The 22,874-nt window shown below is 41.6% G+C and overlaps 2 protein-coding genes across 5 annotated transcripts in view; one reads left to right on the forward strand and one right to left on the reverse strand.

Annotated features, from left to right (window-relative positions):
- The first annotated feature begins 230 nt into the window (after positions 1 to 230).
- Positions 231 to 14,918, forward strand: Bzw1 (basic leucine zipper and W2 domains 1). 3 transcript variants are annotated; one of them, XM_031367557.1, is made up of 12 exons: positions 231 to 362; positions 1,367 to 1,440; positions 5,275 to 5,451; positions 6,714 to 6,808; positions 8,041 to 8,106; positions 8,862 to 8,997; positions 9,292 to 9,401; positions 9,509 to 9,679; positions 10,720 to 10,866; positions 11,410 to 11,548; positions 12,113 to 12,235; positions 12,651 to 14,154. In XM_031367557.1, exons 2-12 carry the CDS (start codon positions 1,377 to 1,379, stop codon positions 12,680 to 12,682), a joined length of 1,260 nt encoding a protein of 419 aa, XP_031223417.1. In that variant the 5' UTR covers positions 231 to 362; positions 1,367 to 1,376; the 3' UTR covers positions 12,683 to 14,154. The 3 variants fall into 3 exon arrangements, with proteins under 3 accessions (XP_031223417.1, XP_031223416.1, XP_031223419.1); XM_031367556.1 differs by lacking the exon at positions 231 to 362 and adding an exon at positions 624 to 779 and having other exon boundaries at positions 12,651 to 14,918; XM_031367559.1 differs by lacking the exons at positions 231 to 362; positions 1,367 to 1,440 and having other exon boundaries at positions 5,374 to 5,451; positions 6,714 to 6,719; positions 12,651 to 14,918.
- Positions 14,919 to 19,631: 4,713 nt separating this feature from the next.
- Clk1 (CDC like kinase 1) overlaps positions 19,632 to 22,874 on the reverse strand; it is an 11,658-nt gene continuing 8,415 nt past the window's right edge. For both annotated transcript variants that reach the window (XM_031367560.1, XM_031367561.1), the window contains 6 exons: positions 22,234 to 22,328; positions 22,015 to 22,144; positions 20,945 to 21,027; positions 20,590 to 20,669; positions 20,298 to 20,388; positions 19,632 to 19,971 (listed from right to left, as the gene is read on the reverse strand). In XM_031367560.1, coding sequence (XP_031223420.1) covers positions 19,825 to 19,971; positions 20,298 to 20,388; positions 20,590 to 20,669; positions 20,945 to 21,027; positions 22,015 to 22,144; positions 22,234 to 22,328 — 626 coding nt within the window. In that variant the 3' untranslated portion in view covers positions 19,632 to 19,824. The remainder of the gene's footprint in view (positions 19,972 to 20,297; positions 20,389 to 20,589; positions 20,670 to 20,944; positions 21,028 to 22,014; positions 22,145 to 22,233; positions 22,329 to 22,874) is intronic.

The following is a 22,874-nucleotide window of genomic DNA, read 5'->3' on the forward strand; positions in this document are numbered from 1 at the left end:
GAGGGGCCGCTTCCCGCTTCCACCCCCGCCCCGAGGGGGGAGTCCGGACGACGCGGCGGAGGAAGCGGGACGGGCTACCCTGGTACAAGAGTCAAGGCCTCCTGGGGCTTTAGAGCCGGAGAAAGACGCCTACCACCCGCTGGGCTTCGGTGGTGGGCCCCGAGCTGCCACCCCGCGGCACCGGCAGGCGGAGCGCGAACGGGCGCAGGGTGGAAATCTCGCGATAGCAGGCCTCCGGGGCGGGGGTGGTGCCTCTTCCTCTCCTGCTGCTCGCGTTAGTTCCGGTCGCAGAGGAAGGAGACAGCGCCGCAGTTGCCGCCAGCTCGGGGATTTCTGGCTCTTTTCTCTTCGCCTTAAATTCGGTGAGGCGAGCGCGGCGCAGCGCCGGGGGGAACAGCGGCGCAGCGCCGGGTCCCGGCGGAGGATGAGGGGGAGCGGCGCGGTTCGGAGGAGCCGCCCGGACCCGGGGCCTGGATTCGCGGCCGGGGCCGCCGCTCTGGAGGGCGGGCGAGGCCGCGGGGCGCCGGGGTGGCGGCGCGCCCCCGTGTGCGCCCCAGCCGGCCTGGGTAACAAAGCCGCCGCGGCCTCTGTTGGGTGATGTACGCGTGGGGGGGTTCGGCGGGCGGGGCGCAGCCGCCACCACCACCGCCGCGGCCGCCGCCTCCGCCGCTGCTTTCGCGGGAGGGCGGGCGGATGTACGGGGCGGCGGGGGCCCCGGCGCGCAGCGCCTCGGCGCCTGTGGTCCGCTCGGCGCGGCGGCCACCACCGCAGGCGACAGGGTCGGTGGAGAAGGGCCCACGGTGCTCCGGGGACCCCCGACACCCCTCCCCCCCAAGCCCTGCGAGGCCGGAGGCCCCGGGAAGGGTGTGGATGTGGAGACACGTGCCCGGGGGAGGAGGAGGCGGCTCGGGCTGTAGGGTTTGCGGCCGGCCGGCTCTCACTTTTTGCACCTTGGAAGAGGGGTGCAAGCGGTCTCTGCGGCCCCCGGGCGCCACTTTGGAGGGAGGGCAGCGGTGACGCTGGTTCGGGAGCTTTGACAGCTCGTGGCCGCGGCGGTCCTCTTAAGTTCGGGTTACTTAGGAAAAAAAAGAAGTGGGAGATGCAATTAGGTTTGTGATAGGCCATTTGCCACCAGACTGGCTGATACTAAAATGTCAAATCAAGGTGTACTTCCAGCGTTTTACATCAAGGGGTTCTTGTAGAAGGGAAACTTAGCTGCACCACCAGCTCTTTTGCCTGTTAAACGGAAAGGGTCCTGGGTTTGCTCTAGTTGTAATTTTGATGTAAGGTTTGATACTTTGTTTCCGAAGTTAGTGTTACTGGCACAGGTGGTTTTTAAGGCCTTCTTTCCCCCCTTTTTTCCTAGGGTGTCTTTTATGAATAATCAAAAGCAGCAAAAACCAACGCTATCAGGCCAGCGTTTTAAAACCAGAAAAAGAGGTAAATATTTGTGTCTCTCCTGTAAACTTTCAGACATGTATCTTGGTTTCTCTCCCCTCATGAGAAAGTAACAGAAACTTGAGTTTCTCTTTACTATTTCAGAGTAGCTGCTCCCTTAGTGCGTTACTACTGCGTTCTCAGACTTTTTGGTTTTTTCGAGACAGGGTTTCTCTGTGTAGCCCTGGCTGTCTTGGAACTCACTCTGTAGACCAGGCTGGCCTCGAACTCAGAAATCCACCTGCCTCTGCCTCCCAAGTGCTGGGATTAAAGGCATCCGCCACCGCTGCCCAGCTAAACTTTCATTTTTTTTTAGTATGGAAACTAGTGGCTAAAAGCTGTGACTTCAAACTCATAGTTTAAAGAAGAGTTTTAACAAAGAAGGTTAAAAGGAAGGAGGATACTCCTAAAGTCCCTAATTTAACCTAGACTTTATGGAGACACGTGAAAGGAACTCATTTGTAGAGTGTCTAACATGGTCTAGGTCTTGGAAAAGATGTGTATGTGGGGGGGATGATCAGATTTTAACTTGCAGAATTATAGAATGGGATTTGCCTTTTTTTTTTTTTTTTTAAGGTTTAGTGGAGTGTCTTAGATTATAGCTCGGGGTGGCCTCCAAATGCTAGGATTAAAGGCATGAGCTCCAACTGGCATACCAATCTGGGGATTGAACCTAGTTCTCCTGTCAGAGGCTGGCAGATCTCTGAGGTCCAGGACAACCAGGACTACACAAAGAAACCTTGTTTTTAAAAACCAACAACAACAACAATAACAACAAAAAGTTTAAATGGTATTTGAAAATACACATTGTCCAGGCATAGTGGCATACATCTTTAATTCTAGCAGTGGAGAGGCCAGTAAGTGGAGGTCTACTTAGTGAATTCCAGGCCAGCTAGGACTGCATAGAGCTGGCTCAAAAAGATGAAGACACATTAACCTGCTGAGTGGCTTTGAGGAAATGGAGAGTTGGCTAACAACTGGCCTTAAGGTTGTTTCTGGTTTTCTACCTTTCATAGAAAGTTTGACACATATGACAGCATCTTTGTATATTCTCCATAGTCTATTTTTATATTCTCCATAGTCCAGTTGTGAAACCAAAGTGTACTTTTATTCCAGTCTTTGTAAGTATAGATTTAGCCAATAGATTTTCTTAAACTAAAGCAGTTTGTCAATAATAAAGAAAACTATGTATTCTCTGAGTTTGTAGATTCATAGTATTATCTTGATAAAATTGTATAATTTTATTGTTAGCATCTGGGAGATATCACTTCCAGATAAAGATTGTCCCTGTCTTGAGGTGTGGCGTCCTCCTGTAATCCAGCATTCATACTACTGAGACAGAAGAGTTACCAATAATAACTGGATCAGCCTAGAAATACAAAACCCCTGTCTTTAAGTGCCTCCCCCAATAACAAAAAAAAAGGATGGCTTATGGCCTGGTTCTAGGTATAATCATCCATGGTTGCCTGGAGCTAAGGGAGTTTTGAAGAAAGGATTTTCAGTAAAACCAAGAGAATCTTGAAAAAAAAAATCACTCTCATGTTATATAAAAAGAAATCAGGAATCATCTAGTCTCAGCTGACAAGTGTGAAAATTCAGATATCATTTGCCCTAAATTGTCAAGTTGGAAAAGCTGGGAGTGCACATCAGTGGCAGAGTACTTGCCTACATGTGTGACGCCCTGCGTTCATCTCCAGTACCACCAGTAAGCAACAGACGTGTGCCTAGAGCCTGTGAGAGGTCTGATAATTCAGTAGATGCTAAGTGCTTTCTGCTTTGCATTATTTAGCACTCACAGAAACTTACAGGGTCCCTGTTATTTTGGAAAGGAACATTGAAAATGGCTGGTTTCAGCCTTGCTCCCTGTAGGTGATCTGGGCTGATTACTAGTACCCATATTAGTCAGTTCCCGTCTTCCTGTAACTCCAGTTCCAGGGGATACAGTGCCCTCTTCTGGTTTCCTCAGGCTCTAGGCATATGCATGTAGATGTTTACTGTTTAAAAGAAAGTGGCTAGTTGCACAGATACACAGGTTATAATGGAAATTATGGTTTCAGCTGGGTAGGTGTTTTTTTTTTTTTTTTTTTTTTTTTTTTTTTTTTTTTTTTTTTTTTTTTTTTTTTTTTATTATATGTAAGTAGCTGTCTTCAGACACCCCAGAAGAGGGCATCAGATCTCATTACGGATGGTTGTGAACCGCCATGTGGTTGCTGGGATTTGAACTCATGACCTTTGGAAGAACAGTCGGTACTCTTAACTGCTGAGCCATCTCTCCAGCTCCCGTTTTGTTTGTTTTAAAGCAGGGTGTCTACATAGCCCTGCCTGTCCTGAAACTCAATATGTAGACCAGGCTGGGCTCCACCTCACCGATCCTATTTCTGCCTCCTGTATGCTAGAATTAAAGGAAAAGCTAAAGTGTTATGGACACATAAAAGGGGAAAGATCCCCTAAAACTTTGGGTAGTATGGCAGTAGCTGCATAGCAAAACCTTGTCTCAAAAAAAACAGCAAAAACCAAAAAAACAGATCTGGGCAGTGGTGGCACACAACTTTAATCCTAGCACCCAGGAAGCAAAGGCAGAAGGATTGCTGAGTTCAAGGCTGGCCTGGTCTACAAAACTGAATTCTAGAACCCTGTCTCAAAAAACTAAAAGAAAGAAAAAACAAAAACAGAGCTCGGGGTGTATATAGTTCAGTAGAGTGCTTGTTGGACATGTATAAAGTCTTAGAATCTTATTTCCGACGCTTAAGATATAGAAAGTGAAGGATCATAAATTGAAGGTTTGTTTTAGGCTACCCTGTAGCAAATGAGACCCTGTCTTTTTTTTTTTTAAGATTTATTATTATACATAAGTACACTGTAGATGTCTTTAGACATACCTGACATCAGATCTCATGACTGGTGGTTGTGAGCCACCATGTGGTTGCTGGGATTTGAACTCGAGACCTTCGGAAGAACAGTCGGCGCTCTTACCCGCTGAGCCATCTCGCCAGCCTGAGACCCTGTCTTAAAAACAAGCACTGACTGAAGAGATGGCTAAAGTGCTTGCCATACAAGCGTGAAGACCCGTGTCTGATCCCTGGTATCCACATGGAGCCAGCCCTGGTAACTGGTGCCCGTGACTGAAGCATAGGTGAGGGAGGCAAAGACAGGAGGAGTCCTGGAGCTTGCCAGCCCAACAGTCAGGTCAGAGTGAGAGGCTGTCTTAGTAAGATGGGTACAAGTTAGGAAGATAACTCCATATCAACCTAATAGGGCCAGGCTAGACTGTAGCTCAGTAGTACTTGTACAGCATATACAAGACTAGATTCTAAAATCAGTCCACGGCTAGGAAGATGCCTGTAATCCTGTCTCAGAAAAAAAGAAAGAAAGGCAGAGGGGAACTTACTTGTGTGTGCAAATTTTCAGAGGAATAAAGTATACCTGGACAAAAAGGTTAGTGTTAATAGTTTTGTTTTTGAGGATATCACTGGAATTCAGATCCACCTGCATCTATCTGCCTTTCTAGTGCTGGGATTAAAGGCTTGTGCCACTATGACTGGTATAGGTTTGTTAGAGCATTCTGGTAACAGTGGAAGCAGGAAATCCTAGCACATTGAGCTTGCAAAGTGAGCGGCCTACCTTGACCAGGTAGGTAGGTCATCTTGCAGGAGAGAGACTGAGTGTGTGTTTAATCTTTCTCCTGTCATAGGTTTTCTGAGTCTTGAGTACTTAAACTTGCCCTTTTCCAGCTATTGAATTAAATGAAACTCAGTAATTTGGCTAACTTATACTATTTGTTGGTTTGTGCCATTTTTGATAAGCTTCTTGGAACTAATTTTTTTTCTTACTATCTAGATGAAAAAGAGAGGTTTGACCCTACTCAGTTTCAAGACTGTATTATTCAAGGCTTAACTGAAACTGGTACTGATTTGGAAGCAGTAGCTAAGTTTCTTGATGCTTCTGGAGCAAAACTTGACTACCGCCGCTATGCAGAAACACTCTTTGACATTCTGGTGGCTGGCGGAATGCTGGGTAAGTATCTGGGTTTTATGGGCCTAATTTAGGGGAGGTGTAATACACAGAGGTAAATGGAGAACCCAGAATGTCAGCTTTTGACAGACCCAGCAAGAGGAATGGGATTTAGTTGTGCTGCTGTTTCTCTGTAAGCTGGGGGGTACAGATTCTGAGAGAGGTGGAACTCTTTCCACCCTTTCTACCTTGGCAACAACCCATCTTCCTCGGATCCCAAATGCTAGGATTACAAATATGAACTACCACACCTGGCTTCAGCAAACTTTTTAAAAATCTATTTTTGTTTTATGTGCTTTAGTGTTTTGCCTGCTTGTATATATCTGTTGCGAGTGTCAGTTACCCTGGAACTGGAATTATAGACAGCTGTGAGCTACTATGTGGGTGCTGGGAGTTGAATCTGGATCTCTGGAAGAATAGTCAGTGCTCTTAACTGCTGAGCCATCTTTCCAGCCCTGGAATTTTAAGTATACAGAGAGGAGATTTCTTTCTTGTTTGTTTGATTTTTTTTTTTTTTTTTTTTCAAGACAGGGTTTCTCTGTGTATCCCTGGCTGTCCTGGAATTCACTCTGTAGACCAGACTGGCCTCAAACTTAGAAATCCGCCTGAGAGAGGAGATTTCTTAGATGGCCTTTTTTTTTTTTTTAAATAGGGTTTCACTTGGATATAGCCAGGCTAGCATTGACTTGTGAATTCCTTTTGTCTTAGCTGCCTTTCTTGATTGTTATAGTGTAAAAAATAGGGGTTTGAGTCAGTTTTGGTGGCATATATAGATAACTTCTAATCTCAGTATTCAGGAGGATCAAGAATTCCAGGTCAGCCTGGGCTAAGCACAAGATCCTTCTTTAAAAGAATAGGAATTGATGCAATTCCTACAGTGCAACCTCCTTGGAAGTTTAAAATTTACTCTCTGTGTGGAAAGTTAAATATGACCAAAACCAAGTCTGAACATCTCCTTAGCCTAGTCAGCACTGTTAAGTGGTTGATTGTGTATGTGTGTGCATGTATGTGTATGTTCAAAATGCGAGTGATAAGCTTGGCAGCAGGCACCTTTACCCCTCTGGGTAGGGGTACTTGTTTGACTGCTGTGTAAATTTTTCATTTTATTTGTACATCATGAGCCATCTGATTATTTGGATTTTAATTCATCTTTAAGAGTGTTACCATATTATTTTGTATTGGAAATCCTTAAAAGTATGTAAGGCTGAAATAATCACCTATTTAAGATGAAGATTACTGCAGATTTACTATTAAGTCTTTTTTAGCCCCAGGTGGTACACTGGCAGATGACATGATGCGCACAGATGTCTGTGTGTTTGCAGCACAAGAAGACCTAGAGACCATGCAAGCATTTGCTCAGGTAAGCGAAACTGTCGGCCACATAGTTATATGGGCAATATCTCAGGGGGGTTCTGCTTTTTAAAGGTTACAGGTAGAAGTTCTATTCGATTTTAAGATTTAAGTGTGTAGGTCTTAATGAAATATGGTAGGTTAGAAATGTCATGTTCAGGAATAAATTTGCTGCAGTTTGGGTTTTGTTTGTGGGTTTGTTTGTATTTTGAGACAAAGTTTCTCTGTGTAACAGGCTGTCCTGGGACTCACTTTGTAGACTCACAGACAATCTGCCTGCCTCAGCATAACTAGCCTTTACTCTTTTTCTCTCTTTCTGAAAAAAGTTCTTTTTAAAATTATGGGTATGTACATAGGAGTGCAGGTGTCCTCAAGAGACTACAAGCATCAGACCCTCTGAGCCCATGGTAGTGGGCGCTTGTGTGTCGACCAACCAGTGTTGCTGGCGGGAACCAGATTTCTGTTAACTACCCTGCTGACTACTGGGTAGTCAACTCTGGTCCCTACATTTGTTTCTCTGGAATTTCTCTCTCTAAGCCAGGTTGGGGTAGCATATGACTATAAACCCATTGAAAAATTGAGGCAGGAGGATCAGGAATTCATGGTCATCCTAAGGTATATAGTATGTTCATTGCAAGCTTAGACTACTTTAGAGCCTGTTTGATTTGCCACCCCATCCCCCACACATAGATACTAACTTGCACATGGTAATTCATACCTATAATTCCAACACTTAGGAGACAGGCTAGACGATTTGAGGCAGACTTGGGCTATTTATAGGGAGATTGTGTAAAAATTAGATGAACACAAATGTTGGTTTTCTCTTGTGATCGCTGTATTAAGTAATTCTTTGCATTTTTAGTTAAAAAATGAATGTATTGATCCAGGCTGGCCTGGAACTTGCTTTGTAGCCCACCCCAGGCTTGAACCTAAGCAACCCCTGTGCCTCAGCCTTCCTAGTGCTGAATGCTCTGTTGCCACAGTCAGCTTAGTGGTTATATTTTTACTACTTATAAGTGAAGAATGTAATGTATCTAGGCCTGAAATTTGGTGTCTGTGTCTAGTTGTATAATTGTATACAAAAAAAGTATAGTTGTATTTTGTAATCTTAACTGTTATTTGAGCAATAATTAGCATATAATGGTAGAAGTTACTAAGAAGTGTTTGTATTTTTGGTGTGTGATGAGATTTTACAGTATAGAGTCCTTTTTGGTTCTAGGAATGACTTTGATCTTCTTCTAGGTTTTTAACAAGTTAATCAGGCGCTACAAATACCTGGAGAAAGGTTTTGAAGATGAAGTTAAAAAGGTAGGAGGAGGAGTTGGTTAGGGCATGTAGCCTACACAAGACCCCAGTGTTCTGCCACTAGCAGCCACAAATTGGACATAGTGTTAGACATTTAAATAGGCTCTTAATGAAATACCATTTGAGGAATATAGCAGTTATTTTGTTGAAATACTTGAAATTTACACATTGTTACTTAATGATAGGTTGAAAAAAAAAATGGCAGTTAAAGATCTAGAGGTCCTCCTAAGATGAATGGTAAAGGTCAGAGCTCAAGATGCTGAAAGCTCACTTTAGACTCCACCCCTAGTGTCAAGTGGTTCATAAATGGGCGGTGCAGCATCTAAAAGGCTGGCAAAATTATCAGTCTTTTCAATATTAATAAAAACTCTGAAAGACAAGTCTAATTGTTCACATTTCATATGTAATGAAACCAAGACACAGAGATTAGCCCAAGATCATTGATTTAATGAGTCTTTTTTTTTTTTAAAGATTATTTATTTTATGTATGTGAGTACACTGTAGCTGTCTTCAGACACATCAGAAGAGAGCATCAGATCCGCATTACAGATGGTTGTGAGCCACCATGTGGTTGCTGGGAATTGAACTCAGAATGTGGTCAGTGCTCTTAATCACTGAGCCATCTCTCCAGCCCCAAGTTAATGAGTCTTAGGATGGAGATGGAAATGTGAATGCTTGAGCCTCAGCTGAGTGTATTGTTTTACTGCTTCTCCTAACATCATACAAGTGCTCTTAACCCTAGCTGTTTTCTTTTACAGTTACTGCTCTTCCTAAAGGGATTTTCAGAGTCGGAGAGGAACAAGCTCGCCATGTTGACTGGGGTCCTTCTGGCTAATGGAACCCTTAATGCATCCATTCTTAACAGCCTTTATAATGAGAATTTGGTTAAAGAAGGTAATTAGCTTTTGAATTGTTATAGATGCATGTTCCCTGTTTCTTATGGGTGTGTGGATGTTAGTGCCTGCTTGGAGGTGGGGAAGAACTTTTGAGTGTTCCTTTGGTGGTGACTACTTTGGGTGCAGAGTAGCAGGTTACCATATAAATTGTCAACTGGTACCAGATCAGTAGCAAATGACAAAGTAGGAGAGTTAAGATGAAATGATCTTATTGGCATAGGAAAGGTAGGGTTTGAGTGGGTTTGGAGAAACTGAGGAATGTACGTCTATTACAAGCAACTTTGTTTTACAGGGGTTTCAGCAGCTTTTGCTGTAAAGCTCTTTAAATCATGGATAAATGAAAAAGATATCAATGCAGTTGCTGCAAGTCTTCGGAAAGTCAGCATGGACAACAGACTGATGGTTTGTCTTTTTTTCCTTCCTTCCAACTCGTTCAGTGACGTAATGATTGTTTTTTAATCTGAAAACTGTTCTTCATTTGGTGTAAAGACAACCAATTGTTCTTTCAGGAGCTGTTCCCTGCCAATAAACAAAGCGTTGAGCATTTCACTAAGTATTTCACTGAGGCAGGCTTGAAAGAGCTTTCAGAGTATGTCCGCAACCAGCAGACCATTGGGGCTCGGAAGGAGCTCCAAAAGGAGCTTCAGGAGCAGATGTCCCGCGGTGACCCATTCAAGGACGTAAGCTGCTCTTTCTTTGTATATGCCTGTTTCTTCTGCATACATGAATGTGTACCTTGTGTACCTAAAGAGGTCAGAGGAGGTTTGTTCCCCATGGAACTGAAGTCTTAAAGAGCAACCAGTGCTCGTAACTGCTGAGCTGTCCGTCCAGCCCCATTTAAGCCATCTTTTTATGCCTATATTTTTACATAGATGTTTTTGTTCATTCAGGAGCCCCCAGAATTTTCTCAAGAGCAAGCCTATGTTAATAATTATAGAATTGGACTTCCTTTTCCCTTTTCATACCCTTTTTTAAATTTTATTGGTACCCAGAGGTAATAACTTTGAAGATTTTTTTGTTGTTGTTTTTTTGTGACAGGGTTTCTCTGTGTAGTCCTGGCTGTCCTGGAACTCGCTCTGTAGACCAGGCTGGCCTCGAACTCAGAAATCCGCCTGCCTCTGCCTCCCAAGTGCTGGGATTAAAGGCGTGCGCCACCATGGCCCGGCTAACTTTAAAGATTTTATAGTGAATAGTTCACAGGGCCGGTATTTTTCATTTGGAGCCAGTTTGGTTTTTGTGGTTGCTGATAGTTTCTACATTTATTAAGGAGTAGGCATGTGTACACACATCTCCCACCACGTGGTCTGCAGAATCAGTCTTGGGTTGTCAGGCTCAGTTACAGGTTTATTTGTTTGCTGAGCCGTCTCAACTGCCAGAGCCAGTTTGTGTATAAAATAGGTTGAGTTTCTAGGTTCTGTTCTGTGGCAAAGGTATTCTGTCTGTATGTGGGACTGGTGAAATTTGTTGTCAGAAGGGAAAGACTGGTTAGTTGGTTTGCTTGGTTGCCTTCTTATTTCAGACATAGACTCAATATATATCTCTGGCTGGCCTCAAACCCAGGTCCACCTGCCTGTCTTTGCCTCAGGAGTGCTGGGGTTAAATAAAGGCATGTGCCCACCACACCTGATTGGAAAAGCATTTTTTCACTTTTGTAAAATGTTTAAATTTGATATTTAAAGAATTAAATAGCTTCTGTTACTAAATATGGATTGTTTTGCAGATAATTTTATATGTCAAGGAGGAGATGAAAAAAAATAACATCCCAGAACCAGTGGTCATTGGGATAGTCTGGTCCAGTGTGATGAGCACCGTGGAGTGGAACAAAAAAGAGGAGCTTGTAGCAGAACAAGCCATCAAGCACTTAAAGGTATTGGGATTATGAAGCTGTCACACTTGAGGTGGGGTGTATGGACTGAGTGGATACTTGTCTAAGGGTTGGAATCCCTTTGGAGGTCGAATGTCTTTCATGGGATTTGCCTCTGAGATAATCAGAAAATATAGATACATTAATGATTTATAACAGCGAAATTACAGTTGTGAAGTAGCAACAAAAATAATTTTATGATTTGGGGTCAGCACAACATGAGGAACTGTATATATTAAGGGGTTGCAGCATTAGGAAGGAAGGGACTAATCATTCCCTTGCTCTAAGGACTTAACCCACATTTTTGGTATAACATGTTTAAAAGTAGTTTAAGTCTGATTTGATACTACTGAGGGAATGTCGGAAAATGGGAAGGTTTTTTTCTCTTTACTCCACTGAAGTAGATCTTAAATTTTTCTGCTCTATCATTTTTTATTCCTAATTTCCAATGAACTGATGACAGTGGTAAAGGTGAGTTATGATCTATATTGTGGGGAATTTATAATGTATGATTATTATAATGATAAGTCGTTTTTCTTTTCAAAGCAATACAGCCCTCTACTTGCTGCCTTCACTACTCAAGGTCAGTCTGAGCTGACTCTGTTACTGAAGATTCAGGAGTATTGCTACGACAACATTCACTTCATGAAAGCCTTCCAGAAAATAGTGGTGCTTTTTTATAAAGGTAAGTAAATCGTTAGTTCTTTGAAAGTTGTATAAAAATACTGGAAATAAATAAGGAGGGTCTGGACATGGGTTCCCTATATTCACAAAGTGAAATCATCTGTGGTTGAATTGAGTTGTTTTACTGTTTGTTTCTGAGTCGGCCTATCGTTGTGTTGCCTGGCCTGGAACTTGCAGCCAGGCTGATCTGCACCTCAAAAAATTCACGTCTCTGCCTCCACCTTCCAAGTGTAGTGCTGGGGTCAAAGGTGTGTTTCCCCACACCCAGCAGAATTGGGTGTTTTTATTTGGTATATTGCCATTAGAGGCCAGCCTGGTCTACAGAGTGAGTTCCAGGACAGCCAGGACTAAACAGGGAGACCCTGTCTCAAACAAACAAAAAAACAACAAAAACATCTGTGAACCTTATTTACAGGGTATAATACAAGTTGAATCTATAAGTGAGACCCTCTCTCTTCCCACCCTGCCCTTACCCCACAGAAAAACAATCCATGTGCTAGAGTAGGTATTTGTACCTTATGTGGCTATGTTCAAACTTGCTAATCTAAGTGGCTGTTGTTTGTAGCTGAGGTCCTGAGTGAAGAGCCCATCCTGAAGTGGTATAAAGACGCACATGTTGCAAAGGGGAAAAGTGTCTTCCTTGAGCAGATGAAGAAGTTTGTAGAATGGCTCAAAAATGCTGAGGAGGGTAAGTCTTCCTTTGTGTAATGTGTAATGGATGTAACCACGGAGCCATCTCTCCTGCCCCTGTATATGTTGTTTATATTACCCATGATTATTTCTCTTTAACAAGAGGGGAAGCTAGACATTAACCATTGTAATTTAGTGTTGTGTGGGTGTGAGTGCCATGAAATAGGTGGGGAATACTCCTTATAACTGATCAAACTTGGGTTAGAAGACAGCAGAAGTCACTTACTGGTCTCGCAGGCTCCATTTTGGTGTCTTACACTAAACACTGGGGAAATTGAAAGTCTTGAGATATACAAATATGTACTTGTTCTCAGTTGATGTTAGTCAAATTCTGAAATGCTTATAAAGTTTCAAATAATGGAAAATGGCTTCATGAAACAAGATGTTTGACTATTTTTCAAACTCTTTTCTAGAATCTGAGTCTGAAGCTGAAGAAGGTGACTGAATTTTGAAACAACATCCTCAGTAAAGCAAACAGGAGTTGTAGATAAAATGTCATGTCTCATGTGTCCTGGTTCTTACATCTTCCTACCTCCCTGTATCAAGCATGATATAAGGGCTTTCATGGCAATTTTTATTTTAACTGTTTTTATGGTTACTGGAAATGTTGGGTTTGGTTTCTGAAACCATGTGTAAGGAGCTGCAGGAGCCGTAGAATTGAATCTGATGTTGCATTGGTTTTCAGTTACCTTCTACCTCCTGTATTTTCTACTGTAATAATGTGATGTAAGGCCTTCCGCAATGAGCAGTTCACTTTATTCCCTGGGTTTTCTATATAAACAGTTTTCAAGATATGATTTGGTTAAAAATAATTTGTTACAAAAAAGATTCTGTTTGCAAATTAAACTGTAAAAGTATCCAAAAGTCTCAAAAGGCAGTGATTTGTGTGATAACGTAGTATGTCCAGAGCCCTGTTCATCAGTGAGAATCCTGTAGATGATTGAATCCATGAGTCCTGACGTTGGTTATATGTGAGCATTTTCTTACATTTTTAACCCTAGATGTTTAATTTCTGGGTCTCATCCTTAGTAAAGCCATGGAGAGCAAACTTGAGTTTGAGAACTACATGTGGCACAGGTAGGAAGTAGGAAGCTGAGTCTTTTTCCAGAAACTTCTAGGTTCATTTGCATCTTTCCAGGTAGAACAAGTTGATAACTCCTCATACAAACGTTCTACCCAGGATACAGCTAAACTGTTAGGAAAGAGTTCCCACAAGGAGTGAGTCAAGGAAATGTCTTGTCACTAAACCGTAAGACTGTTGGGAGTGTTATAGGTGAGCATGTTCTAACAGTGTCTCTGCACAACTCCCATTTTCTTTAGTGAAGGTGAAGGACAGTCATTAGCAGTCTGCCATTCAGTCGTCTGGGCCTGGCCTCATTCTACTGTATTCAAGTACCTACTCACCTTAGTTGCCATTTTTTTTTAAATTGCCATGAGCCAAATACTTCAATTGATTAGTCCCTTTATTTTAATGGCTGCCTTCATTGCTTTTTCTCTTTGCTATCCATTTTTAGTTAGTTGGTAGGGGAAGGTGTAGCCACCTTTTTGGGAAAGGCTAGAAGTGAACATATTGAAAGTTTTTTTTTTTTAATTGTTAAAAAAAAAATAGAATAATGCCACCAGAGACTAGTGGAAATTGCCCAATTTGAAGGTGCCATTCTTAGAAGCCAAGAATTTGGTATTTAAAGTTTATCTTGAGAGAATAACATGTAATATAATTTGAAATAAAGGTATAATAACCTTAAGAGCATTATAGCGAAAACATTGGTGGGTGGGGTGAATTTGTAAAATGAATGACTTTGATAAAGTTTTATGCACAGGCAAATGTATTCATTAGATTCTGTGTAGTGATCTGCTTTCCCTTTGTAATTTGTAGTCCTAAAAGGATTTTTTTTTAAAATAAAGTCCATCCTTACATTTAGGTTTTATAGATCAGTCTTTTTATTCCCCCCATAAATCCCATTGATCCCTAAAGATGTGCTGTATGTTGTGCTTTCAGATGTTGACTGTGTATAAGCATTAATAACAATTTGTCCTTAGAACTCGCAGACTAAACACCTCACAGATTCCAATGTAGTTAAAACTACATTGCCATTTCTACAACCAGATCCTTGCATGTTACCGCCGTCCGAAACGCACCCTGTTTATTATATACTGTGTATAGTGAAAGAGTGTGGAGTCTTCCAGAACTACATTATGATCTTTGATCATTGATCTTCCCCCCCTTTATACACAGTAGTGTTTACTTAATATAATAGCACATGGATAAGGCACCTGTGAGTACAATGTAAAGAAAGGGATTTATGAAACTATTCTCATTTTAAGTTTAAATGCCAACATATGGCCTCCAATATGTAATTTCTAAAGGAGATGTTAAAACTGTACTCTGAATCATGATTGGGTAACTTGATTGAATTCCTAATTTGGTGTCAGTTTCTATGTGTTTAGAACTGATATGTGTCACCTTACTCTGGGACTATTGTCCTAGAAATATTCTGTTCTTATAAAATTTTCAGATACCAAATGCCACATATTTTACTCAGCATAACAATTGGTGGTGAGGGGAAATGCATGTGACCAAGAGATTAACTTAACAGTGTTCAAGCTTTTTCCATTATCCAACCCCACCAGAAACGTTTTCCCCTAATAGCACCCCAATAAATTTTAATATAGATACACTATGTACTGTGTCTGTGCTTTATACATGAAACAAAACTTTTTTTTAATATCCTGTACGTGTTTTAATAGTTTGTTACTTGTTATAATCTCTCACCTCTGATCTTGGGGCTTGAACTCAGTCTTGTACCACCCAGCCGAAACTGTCCCGCAGTTTCATGAACCAGGTTCTGCCTCAACCAGAGGGAGAAAGGAGACCTGAAACACAGAGTTCGAGAACAAAAGGACACGAAGCCAAGTTGAGGGTTTCCAATCAAGGCTCTCCTTTACTTTGGGGGTTCAGCATTTATATACAAGAGAGCATAACTGAATCTCTAGGTTACAAAGACATTTGAATAACAAGGAATTCGGGAGGAGTCAGGAAGAGTCGGAAAGGGAAGCTGGCTGCTGGGCTGAAAGTGGAGGCTCGGCATCCTGCAGGTCTCAACTCCAGGGAATGGTTGGAGGCGCAGTCCACAGTGGGGGAGGAGGTCAACAACAGATGTCCTCAGGCTGTATGTGCCAGCCAGCAGGCGTAGTTTCCTCTGGAATCCTTGAAGGTGGAACTCATAGTAGTGAGTCTTTGGTTCAGGCACAGAAAGACATGAGTTGAGTCTGCAGTGGCAAGCTCCAATGTCTTGCAGCTGAGGGACCCCAACACCCAGCCATTTTGAGAGTCTCATTAAGATGCTCAGGGTAGGGGGCTGGAGAGATGGCTCAGTGGTTAAGAGCACTGACTGCTCTTCTAGGGGTCCTGAGTTCAATACCCAGCAACCACATGGTGGTTCACAGCCATCTATAATGGAATCCAATGCCCAATTCTGGTGTGTCTGGACTGCTACAGTGTACATAAAAAAAATACAACTTTAAAAAGAAAAAGGATGTGACCTTGAAAATCAAAAAAAAAAAAAAAAGCTTTGAACTCATTCCGTCCCTCAGGTAGGCTGTAAACAACCTGAGGGGCTAGACTCATGGTCTACCTTAGGCCACCACGGGCACAAAGGAATTCCCTTTGGTTTGGGAGCTCGTAGGGCTTTGTAGATGAGTGGCGGAAAAGACAGTAGACTGGCTGCAGCTTTGAGGCTAGTCTGGCTGGCCTGGAACTCTGCCTCTTCCTCCCCAGTGCTGGGATTAAATGTGCATTTACCACACCTAGCATGAAACAGGTTCTTGGTTTGGTTATAGATTTGTTTGAATAGAATCATCTGGGTTTCTTTTACTGGCAATTCTTTACAAGTGGTCTATTTTCAAAGTTGTGGACATAAAGAATCAGAAAAATGGTCTTGAAATTTTCTCACTTTTCTTTTTTCTCTTGCCATGACAAAACACCACGACCAAGCCAGTTTATAAAAGCATTTAATTTGGGAGCTCATAGTCCTAGAGGGTTAGTCCATGCTTCTGGGCTTAGTGCGGGATTGTGGCTGGAGCATGGCTGCAGGTTGAGAGTCACTGGAAATGGCATGGGCAGGCGTCACAGCCAAGCAAAAAGCCTACCACCATGGGAGGCAGAGGCAGGCGGATTTCTGAGTTCGAGGCCAGTCTGGGCTACAGAGTGAGTTCCAGGACAGCCAGGGCTACACAGAGAAACCCTGTTTCGAAAAACCAAAAAAAAAAAAAAAAAAAGCCTACCACCAGATGTACAACCCCAAGACCTTTGCAAATAGTTCTACCCTATGGGGGGCATTCTCATGCAGACACCCACACTTGGCAACAACTGTACTGGGCTTTCAGAACTCATTAACTTGGTTGATATGAATGTAACAGGCCAAAGTTTGGGTGTACATTACTGAACTATTTGTAAAATTTTCTCAGGTACTATCTAAATTAAGCAATTGTGGAAAGTCTTAAGTTGCTTTGTCAGGATTTGTGCGTATTAATATTTCTCAGTCTGAAATATTCAACCAGTATACTGAGATCTTAAGATTTAAAATGCTAGGAATAAGCTGAGCATGGTGACAGACATATGCTTTCAATCCAGCGAGGAGGAGAAAATGGCAGGGAGATTTGAGTTTGGCCCAGCAGGGATACATGTTTGTCTAAAGGGAGTGAGAGTAAGGACGTGTAAAGGTTCAGTAGGCTTGATTTAAACAATCTGGGAAAATCTGGCAAGTGCTTTTGACTGGAAAAATTTTAGAATTGGCTTTTTCTTGTGAGGCCTTAGGTGTAATTCCTACTGCCAAAAGGCTTCCTTCTCTCTCCTTCCATTTAACTGGGCTGTCATCAGATTTGCATTTCAACTAAATGGCAAAGGTACTTTACAAATGTGCTGGGTAACTATCAGTTTAGTAATCCCAGCTTGTAGAACTGTTAGGAGATCAGCTGGTGAGCATGTAATCCCTTAATCCCAGCCTGAGCCAGTGCCATTGCCTAGACAAGGTGGGCTATCCAAAGTAGTGACCCTCATGAAATATGAATGTTTACTATTGTGTAGTGGACTCAGGTTGCTACAATTAGCAAATATTAGCTATCCTCTTTCAGAACTCCAAGATAGGGCCCATTTAAAAATAATTGGCTGGAGAACTTACCAAGTGGCAGAACACTAGTTCTACTAGTTTAAGGCATACAGGGGGTTCCCACAATTCCAGTCACAGACAGTAAGGTGAAATGTAAATCCCAACACCATGTACTCTAATTAAACTGTCTTCCTCTTTTCTTGATGCCAATTCCAAAATTGGGTCTCTTTACATTATACATGCTTGTGAACTTTTTATTGCCCACTCTCAGGCCAGATTACTTGTGTCAGTTTTCTTATGTTGGTTCTGGGAATTGAATTCAGGGCATTAGGCTTGGTAAGCAAATTTACTGAGCCTTGCTGGGTTTCTTCACACAGGGTCTTACTATTCAATTCTTGCTGGCCTGTGAGAGATCCACATGCCCTTGAATCTCAAGTGCTGGAATCAAAGACATACACCATACCCAGCGTAAATGTAATTTAGGTTTTATGGGTGCTGAGAATCAACCTTGGTCCTCTGGAAGAGCAGCCAGTGTTATTTCACAGAACCACCTCTTCAGCTTAAGTGTGGGTTGTTTTTCGAGACAGGGTTTCTCTGTGTAGTCTTGGCTGTCCTGGAATTCACTCTGTAGACCAGGCTGGCCTCGAACTCAGAAATTTACCTGCCTCTGCCTCCCAAGTGCTGGGATTAAAGGCATGCACCACCTGACTTACTTTTGCTTTCTGAGTGGCCTACTCATGATCCTCCAGCTTCCATCTTCTGAGTACTTCTGAGTACTAGGATTGCACGAATGTGACAGCATACCAAGCATTCAGTTTATTTTTATAAAAGCAATAGTTCATACATCAAAAGACTACCTCTATTTAATGTTAAATTATTGTAGCATATAGAGAATAAGCTAGGAGTGTGACTCAGTGGTAGAGCACTTGCCTAGTATACACCGGGCTTAATCCCTGGGACTATTAAAACAAAAAGGATTACCAGTTGAGAAAAGTTACCAATAAAGACATTATCACTGAAGGCTATGCAGTATGATTATCGGAACACACAATGCTATGCCAAGGGGGAAAAAAATGAATGGCAACTGGACAGTCTATTGCCTATAATTTTTATCTTCTACCCCTTTTCCTTTTTCCTGTGTAGCCCTGGCTCTCCTTGAACTCCACCTGCCTGTCTCCTGAGTGCTCGCACTAAAGGCAAACACCACCAGCACCCAGCATAGTTTCTATTTTTATAATCAATTATGAAGTGACTGTAGGATCTAAAAGTACAAGTGTTTCAACTGGACGTGCTACGCTCAGGGTAATATATGCAGGGTGTGTGATGAAACGGGAATCCCTTCATGTCTTCCTTGTTCTTTAAGTTTGCCGTTTTCAGCTCCACTCAAACCCCTGCCTTGGTGATTTAAACAGGCACTGGGCATCTTGTTCGCTTGTATACACTTCCCAAACCCCACAGCAAGGACATTAAAGGTTCTATTACTTAAGGAATAGTTTTACCTTTAGGGTCTTGAGTCTTTGGAGTTAGAATCCTTTGGGCAGCAAGAGGATTTGTAAAATGACCTGCAAGTCTTAAAATCTCTCTAGGCATTTTCAACTCATGTTTTTAAAAGTATCTTGTGTATGTGCCCGTGAAGAAGTTAAAGAACAACTTTCTTTCTTTTTTTTTTTTTAAGAAACACCAATTTTAGATCAAATAAATACCATGGAATAGAGGCTTGGTGTCTCACATGTATAAAGTCCTGATAACGCACAGGGTTCACATATCCTATCTGCATGTGTAAGCAGAGGGTCACTGAGGTAAACAAAGATAACCTGAGCCTCCATAGGTACACATTTGTACGCATGCAGGTGTACAAATACATGAACAAGGGTACACAAACATCTGCCTCACTACAGGAACCTTGATTCAGAAATGCGTCTACAAAGACTCTGAAGAGTTCATTTCTTAGCCTGAAGAGTAACAAAAAGCACACACCACCATACAGACTGACCAGAAAACAGTAGTACTAAACTTGAGCTAGAATAAAAGGAAAACAAAACTTTGGACTTCATAATAAAACTTAGAGAAGGATTCCCCAATACTCACTTTTTAATCTCATAAAACAAAGTTGGGTCTGGAGAGAAAGTTCAGTGGTGTAAGAGAACTGGTTATTCTCTAGAGGACCCAAGTTTAATTTCCAGCACCCTTATCTGGGCTGCAAATATGTGGTGCAGGCATACATGTCAGTAAAATACTCATGAAGGCAAACTTTAAGTAACTGCAGAAAGACAGTACACCAAGCTGTATACTTTTATATATGAGCACAAAGTTTATTCCAAATAAATCATTCTATAATTACTGAAAGATGTTATTTGGCTTGGCCATGTACTTTAATAAAGCATCTAAAAAACAAATGTTTTACAAATCTATACAAAATAACTTAAAAGCTAGACTGATACAGTCTGTAAGAGTTCTTTCAGAGCACCATGTTTATAAATCATGAATGCTTTTTTTTAAGTGGGTTAAAGAAAGGATGCTTTAGGGCTTCTTTGAGAGTAATTCTTTTGGCAGGATCATACTCCAACATTTTCTCAATGAGGTCAAAGAGAAGCTCATGTTCGGCATCCTGAGATAGCATAAACTCCTGGAACAGAAAGACAAACATGCTTACTGCTCTGCTGTACTTTCTTCTCTCCACCATAAAAACAAGGAACCATTACAATCATGGGATGCCAGGTTACCAGGCCTCTTTCAAAACATTATTAGAATGTTTCTAAGAGGGAAGGGAAAAAAAGCCAGATGTAATAGTGCACACCTATAATCACAACACCGGGAGACTGATGAAAATTTGAGGCCATCGTGGACTACATATCAAAGAGGGTGAAGGTCAGAACCAGCCAGGGTTCTCTACACCTCAAAAAGTGGGAGCATGCAAGTCCTGGTTATTTAATTAGACTATCCAAGGCCTACCTTCAGAGGTTTACAGCGCCGAGAAACATATCTGCCAGCAGAACTGTGTTCATCCCAATCTAATCGATCATGATGGAAATATTTGCGTTTCCTAAAAGTTAAATATTCACATTTACTATACTGACCTCCCCAGACTCAAAATATAAAAGGTAAATATTTAAGTGTGTTGTATATTCTTCTAGATCTGATCTTTTTCTAGAAAGTTAGAGCCAAGGAACAAATAGCTTAAAAAAAAGTTCTAATCAGAATTCAGTGCTACTACTACAGATGACATGGTTTAAGTAAAACATACCTAGTTTTCTGTATCATGTGCTTTGGTAGTGGTCCAAGAATCCTTTCCATCATTGCTAAATGTTCCCTGCTATCATGAGTCTGAAATAAAAACATTTGTTAACTTATACATTGTGCCCCATTCAACAATTAGTTCTCTGTATGATTATAAGCCTCAAACTTGCCACTCAGCTTCCCTAAATGGTTGGAGACAGCTGCTTACAAGTTAGAAATCTGCCTAAAACAAAGTACACAGTTTCTAATTAAAAAAAAAAAAAAAAAAAAAAAAACCTGTTGTGTAAATACATTCTTTAGAGTAGTTTACAAAAATAGGCACTTTTAATGCAAAGCCACTAAAGAACACCATTGTCACTTACCGGAAAAACTGTAAATCCAAGATAATACTCAATAAGAATACATCCTATACTCCAGACATCACATGGTTGTGACCACCCTAGGGCTGCAAAGCAAAGCACAATGTCAGTGTAGAAATCCTCACTATTTCTGAAAGACATTTAACATAGAATTCAAAAATAACTTTAAGATTCTGGGAATAGAAACTGGGAATCTTCAGAGCAAGTTAGGCTAGTAAGAGCCCGTCAAGCTCTGAATTTAGTGAAATGCCCTGCCCTCAATGTGTAAAGTGCTTGATTAATCTTGAATTTTCATTTTCTTTACCACACTCCAGGAGCATTGGATGGCACCATATAGTCTCCCTGACATACTTAGGTGCATGGAAGGCAATACTATTCGTTCTTTAAAGTACATTCTTTTTAAGTCAGACTCTGGATGGGTAGCTCAGGTTAGTATTAAGCAGACAACATACCTAGAATTGTCTAAGATTCTAAAATGCCCACTCAACAACACATTTCTCAAAAACAATGTCTTTTTTTTTTTTAAATTTTTCGAGACAGGGTTTCTCTGTGTAGTCCTGGCTGTCCTGGAGCTCAATCTGTAGACCAGGCTGGCCTCGAACTCAGAAATCCGCCTGCCTCTGCATCCCAAGTGCTGGGATTAAAGACGTGCACCACCACTGCCCGGCTAACAATGTCATCATTTTTAAAGCTGAGCATCACTTGCTAGTTTCACTAGCAAGTTGAGACTTCAATGTTTGTTTTTGGAACAGGATCTCACTATGTGGCTCAGGCTGGCTTCTAACTCAAGAGATCTACCAGCCTTTGATTAAAGACATGTGCCACCATGCCCAGCAATTTGAAGATACTCAACATAATTTCTGATACTGTTTATTTTTATCTCCTTTTCTTTTTTTCGTGATAAAAGCTTAGGCAAGAGCTGTACCTCTGAGCTATATACATTCCTTAGTCTGGAGTATTATTTATGAGAAAATGATCAACAAAACAGTCATACAAATAACACCCAAAACTACAAATATTATATTGGATTCAATAAAAACAGTGTAGGTTGTTTCAGCACACCAAGTACTAACCTAAAATAACTTCAGGTGCTCTGTAATGTCTTGTAGATACCAATGTGCTGTGGTGTTCATCATCATATGTTGCACTTCCAAAGTCCACCACTTTAATATCTGGATTCACTATAGTACGTTCATCGCGTTTCTAAGAACCATAAGTGACAAGTTATAAAGCCATACTATTGAAACAAAGTATCCATTAGCACTATGATGATCACATTATAAGGTACCCACCATTTTGGGATTATAAGCCTCTGTGTAGTCAGATTTTACAAATAAGATGTTTTCAGGCTTCAAGTCTGTATGAGTCAATTTATGACTATGCAAAACTGGAAAGAAGTACATAGTTAGTCTCAAATATATATCAAAACAAAATCGTAAGCCCTATAGGGTAACATATGCCTATAATCACAGCACTAAGAAAGTTGAAGCATGAAAATCTAAGACCAGTCTAGAGGTAGGGTACTAAATGAGTCCTTTTTGATTGTGACAGGGTCCCCATCTATAGCCCTGGCTTTCCTAGTACCTCCTATGTGGAACAGTCTGGCCTGGCCTGCCTCTGCTACTTGAATGCTGTGATTCTAAAGATGTTTACCACCCACGCTGGCTGAGATTATAATATAAAACAAGATGGTCTGGCGAGATTGCTCAGTGGCGTGGAGATGCACTACTATTCAAGAATCGGGTTCAATTTTCAGCACCCATATTTAGTGGCACAACTACTTGAAACCTCAACTCTAGGGGTATCTGATACCCTACAATCAAGTTTATAATGTGCACACTTGAAATTACAGGCGGTGGTGGAGTACGCCTTTAATCCCAGTACTTGGGAGGCAGAGGCAGGTGGATTTCTGAGTTTGAGGCCAGCCTGGTCT

Source organism: Mastomys coucha, unplaced genomic scaffold, assembly GCF_008632895.1.
Source record: "Mastomys coucha isolate ucsf_1 unplaced genomic scaffold, UCSF_Mcou_1 pScaffold14, whole genome shotgun sequence".
Lineage (NCBI taxonomy): Eukaryota > Metazoa > Chordata > Mammalia > Rodentia > Muridae > Mastomys > Mastomys coucha.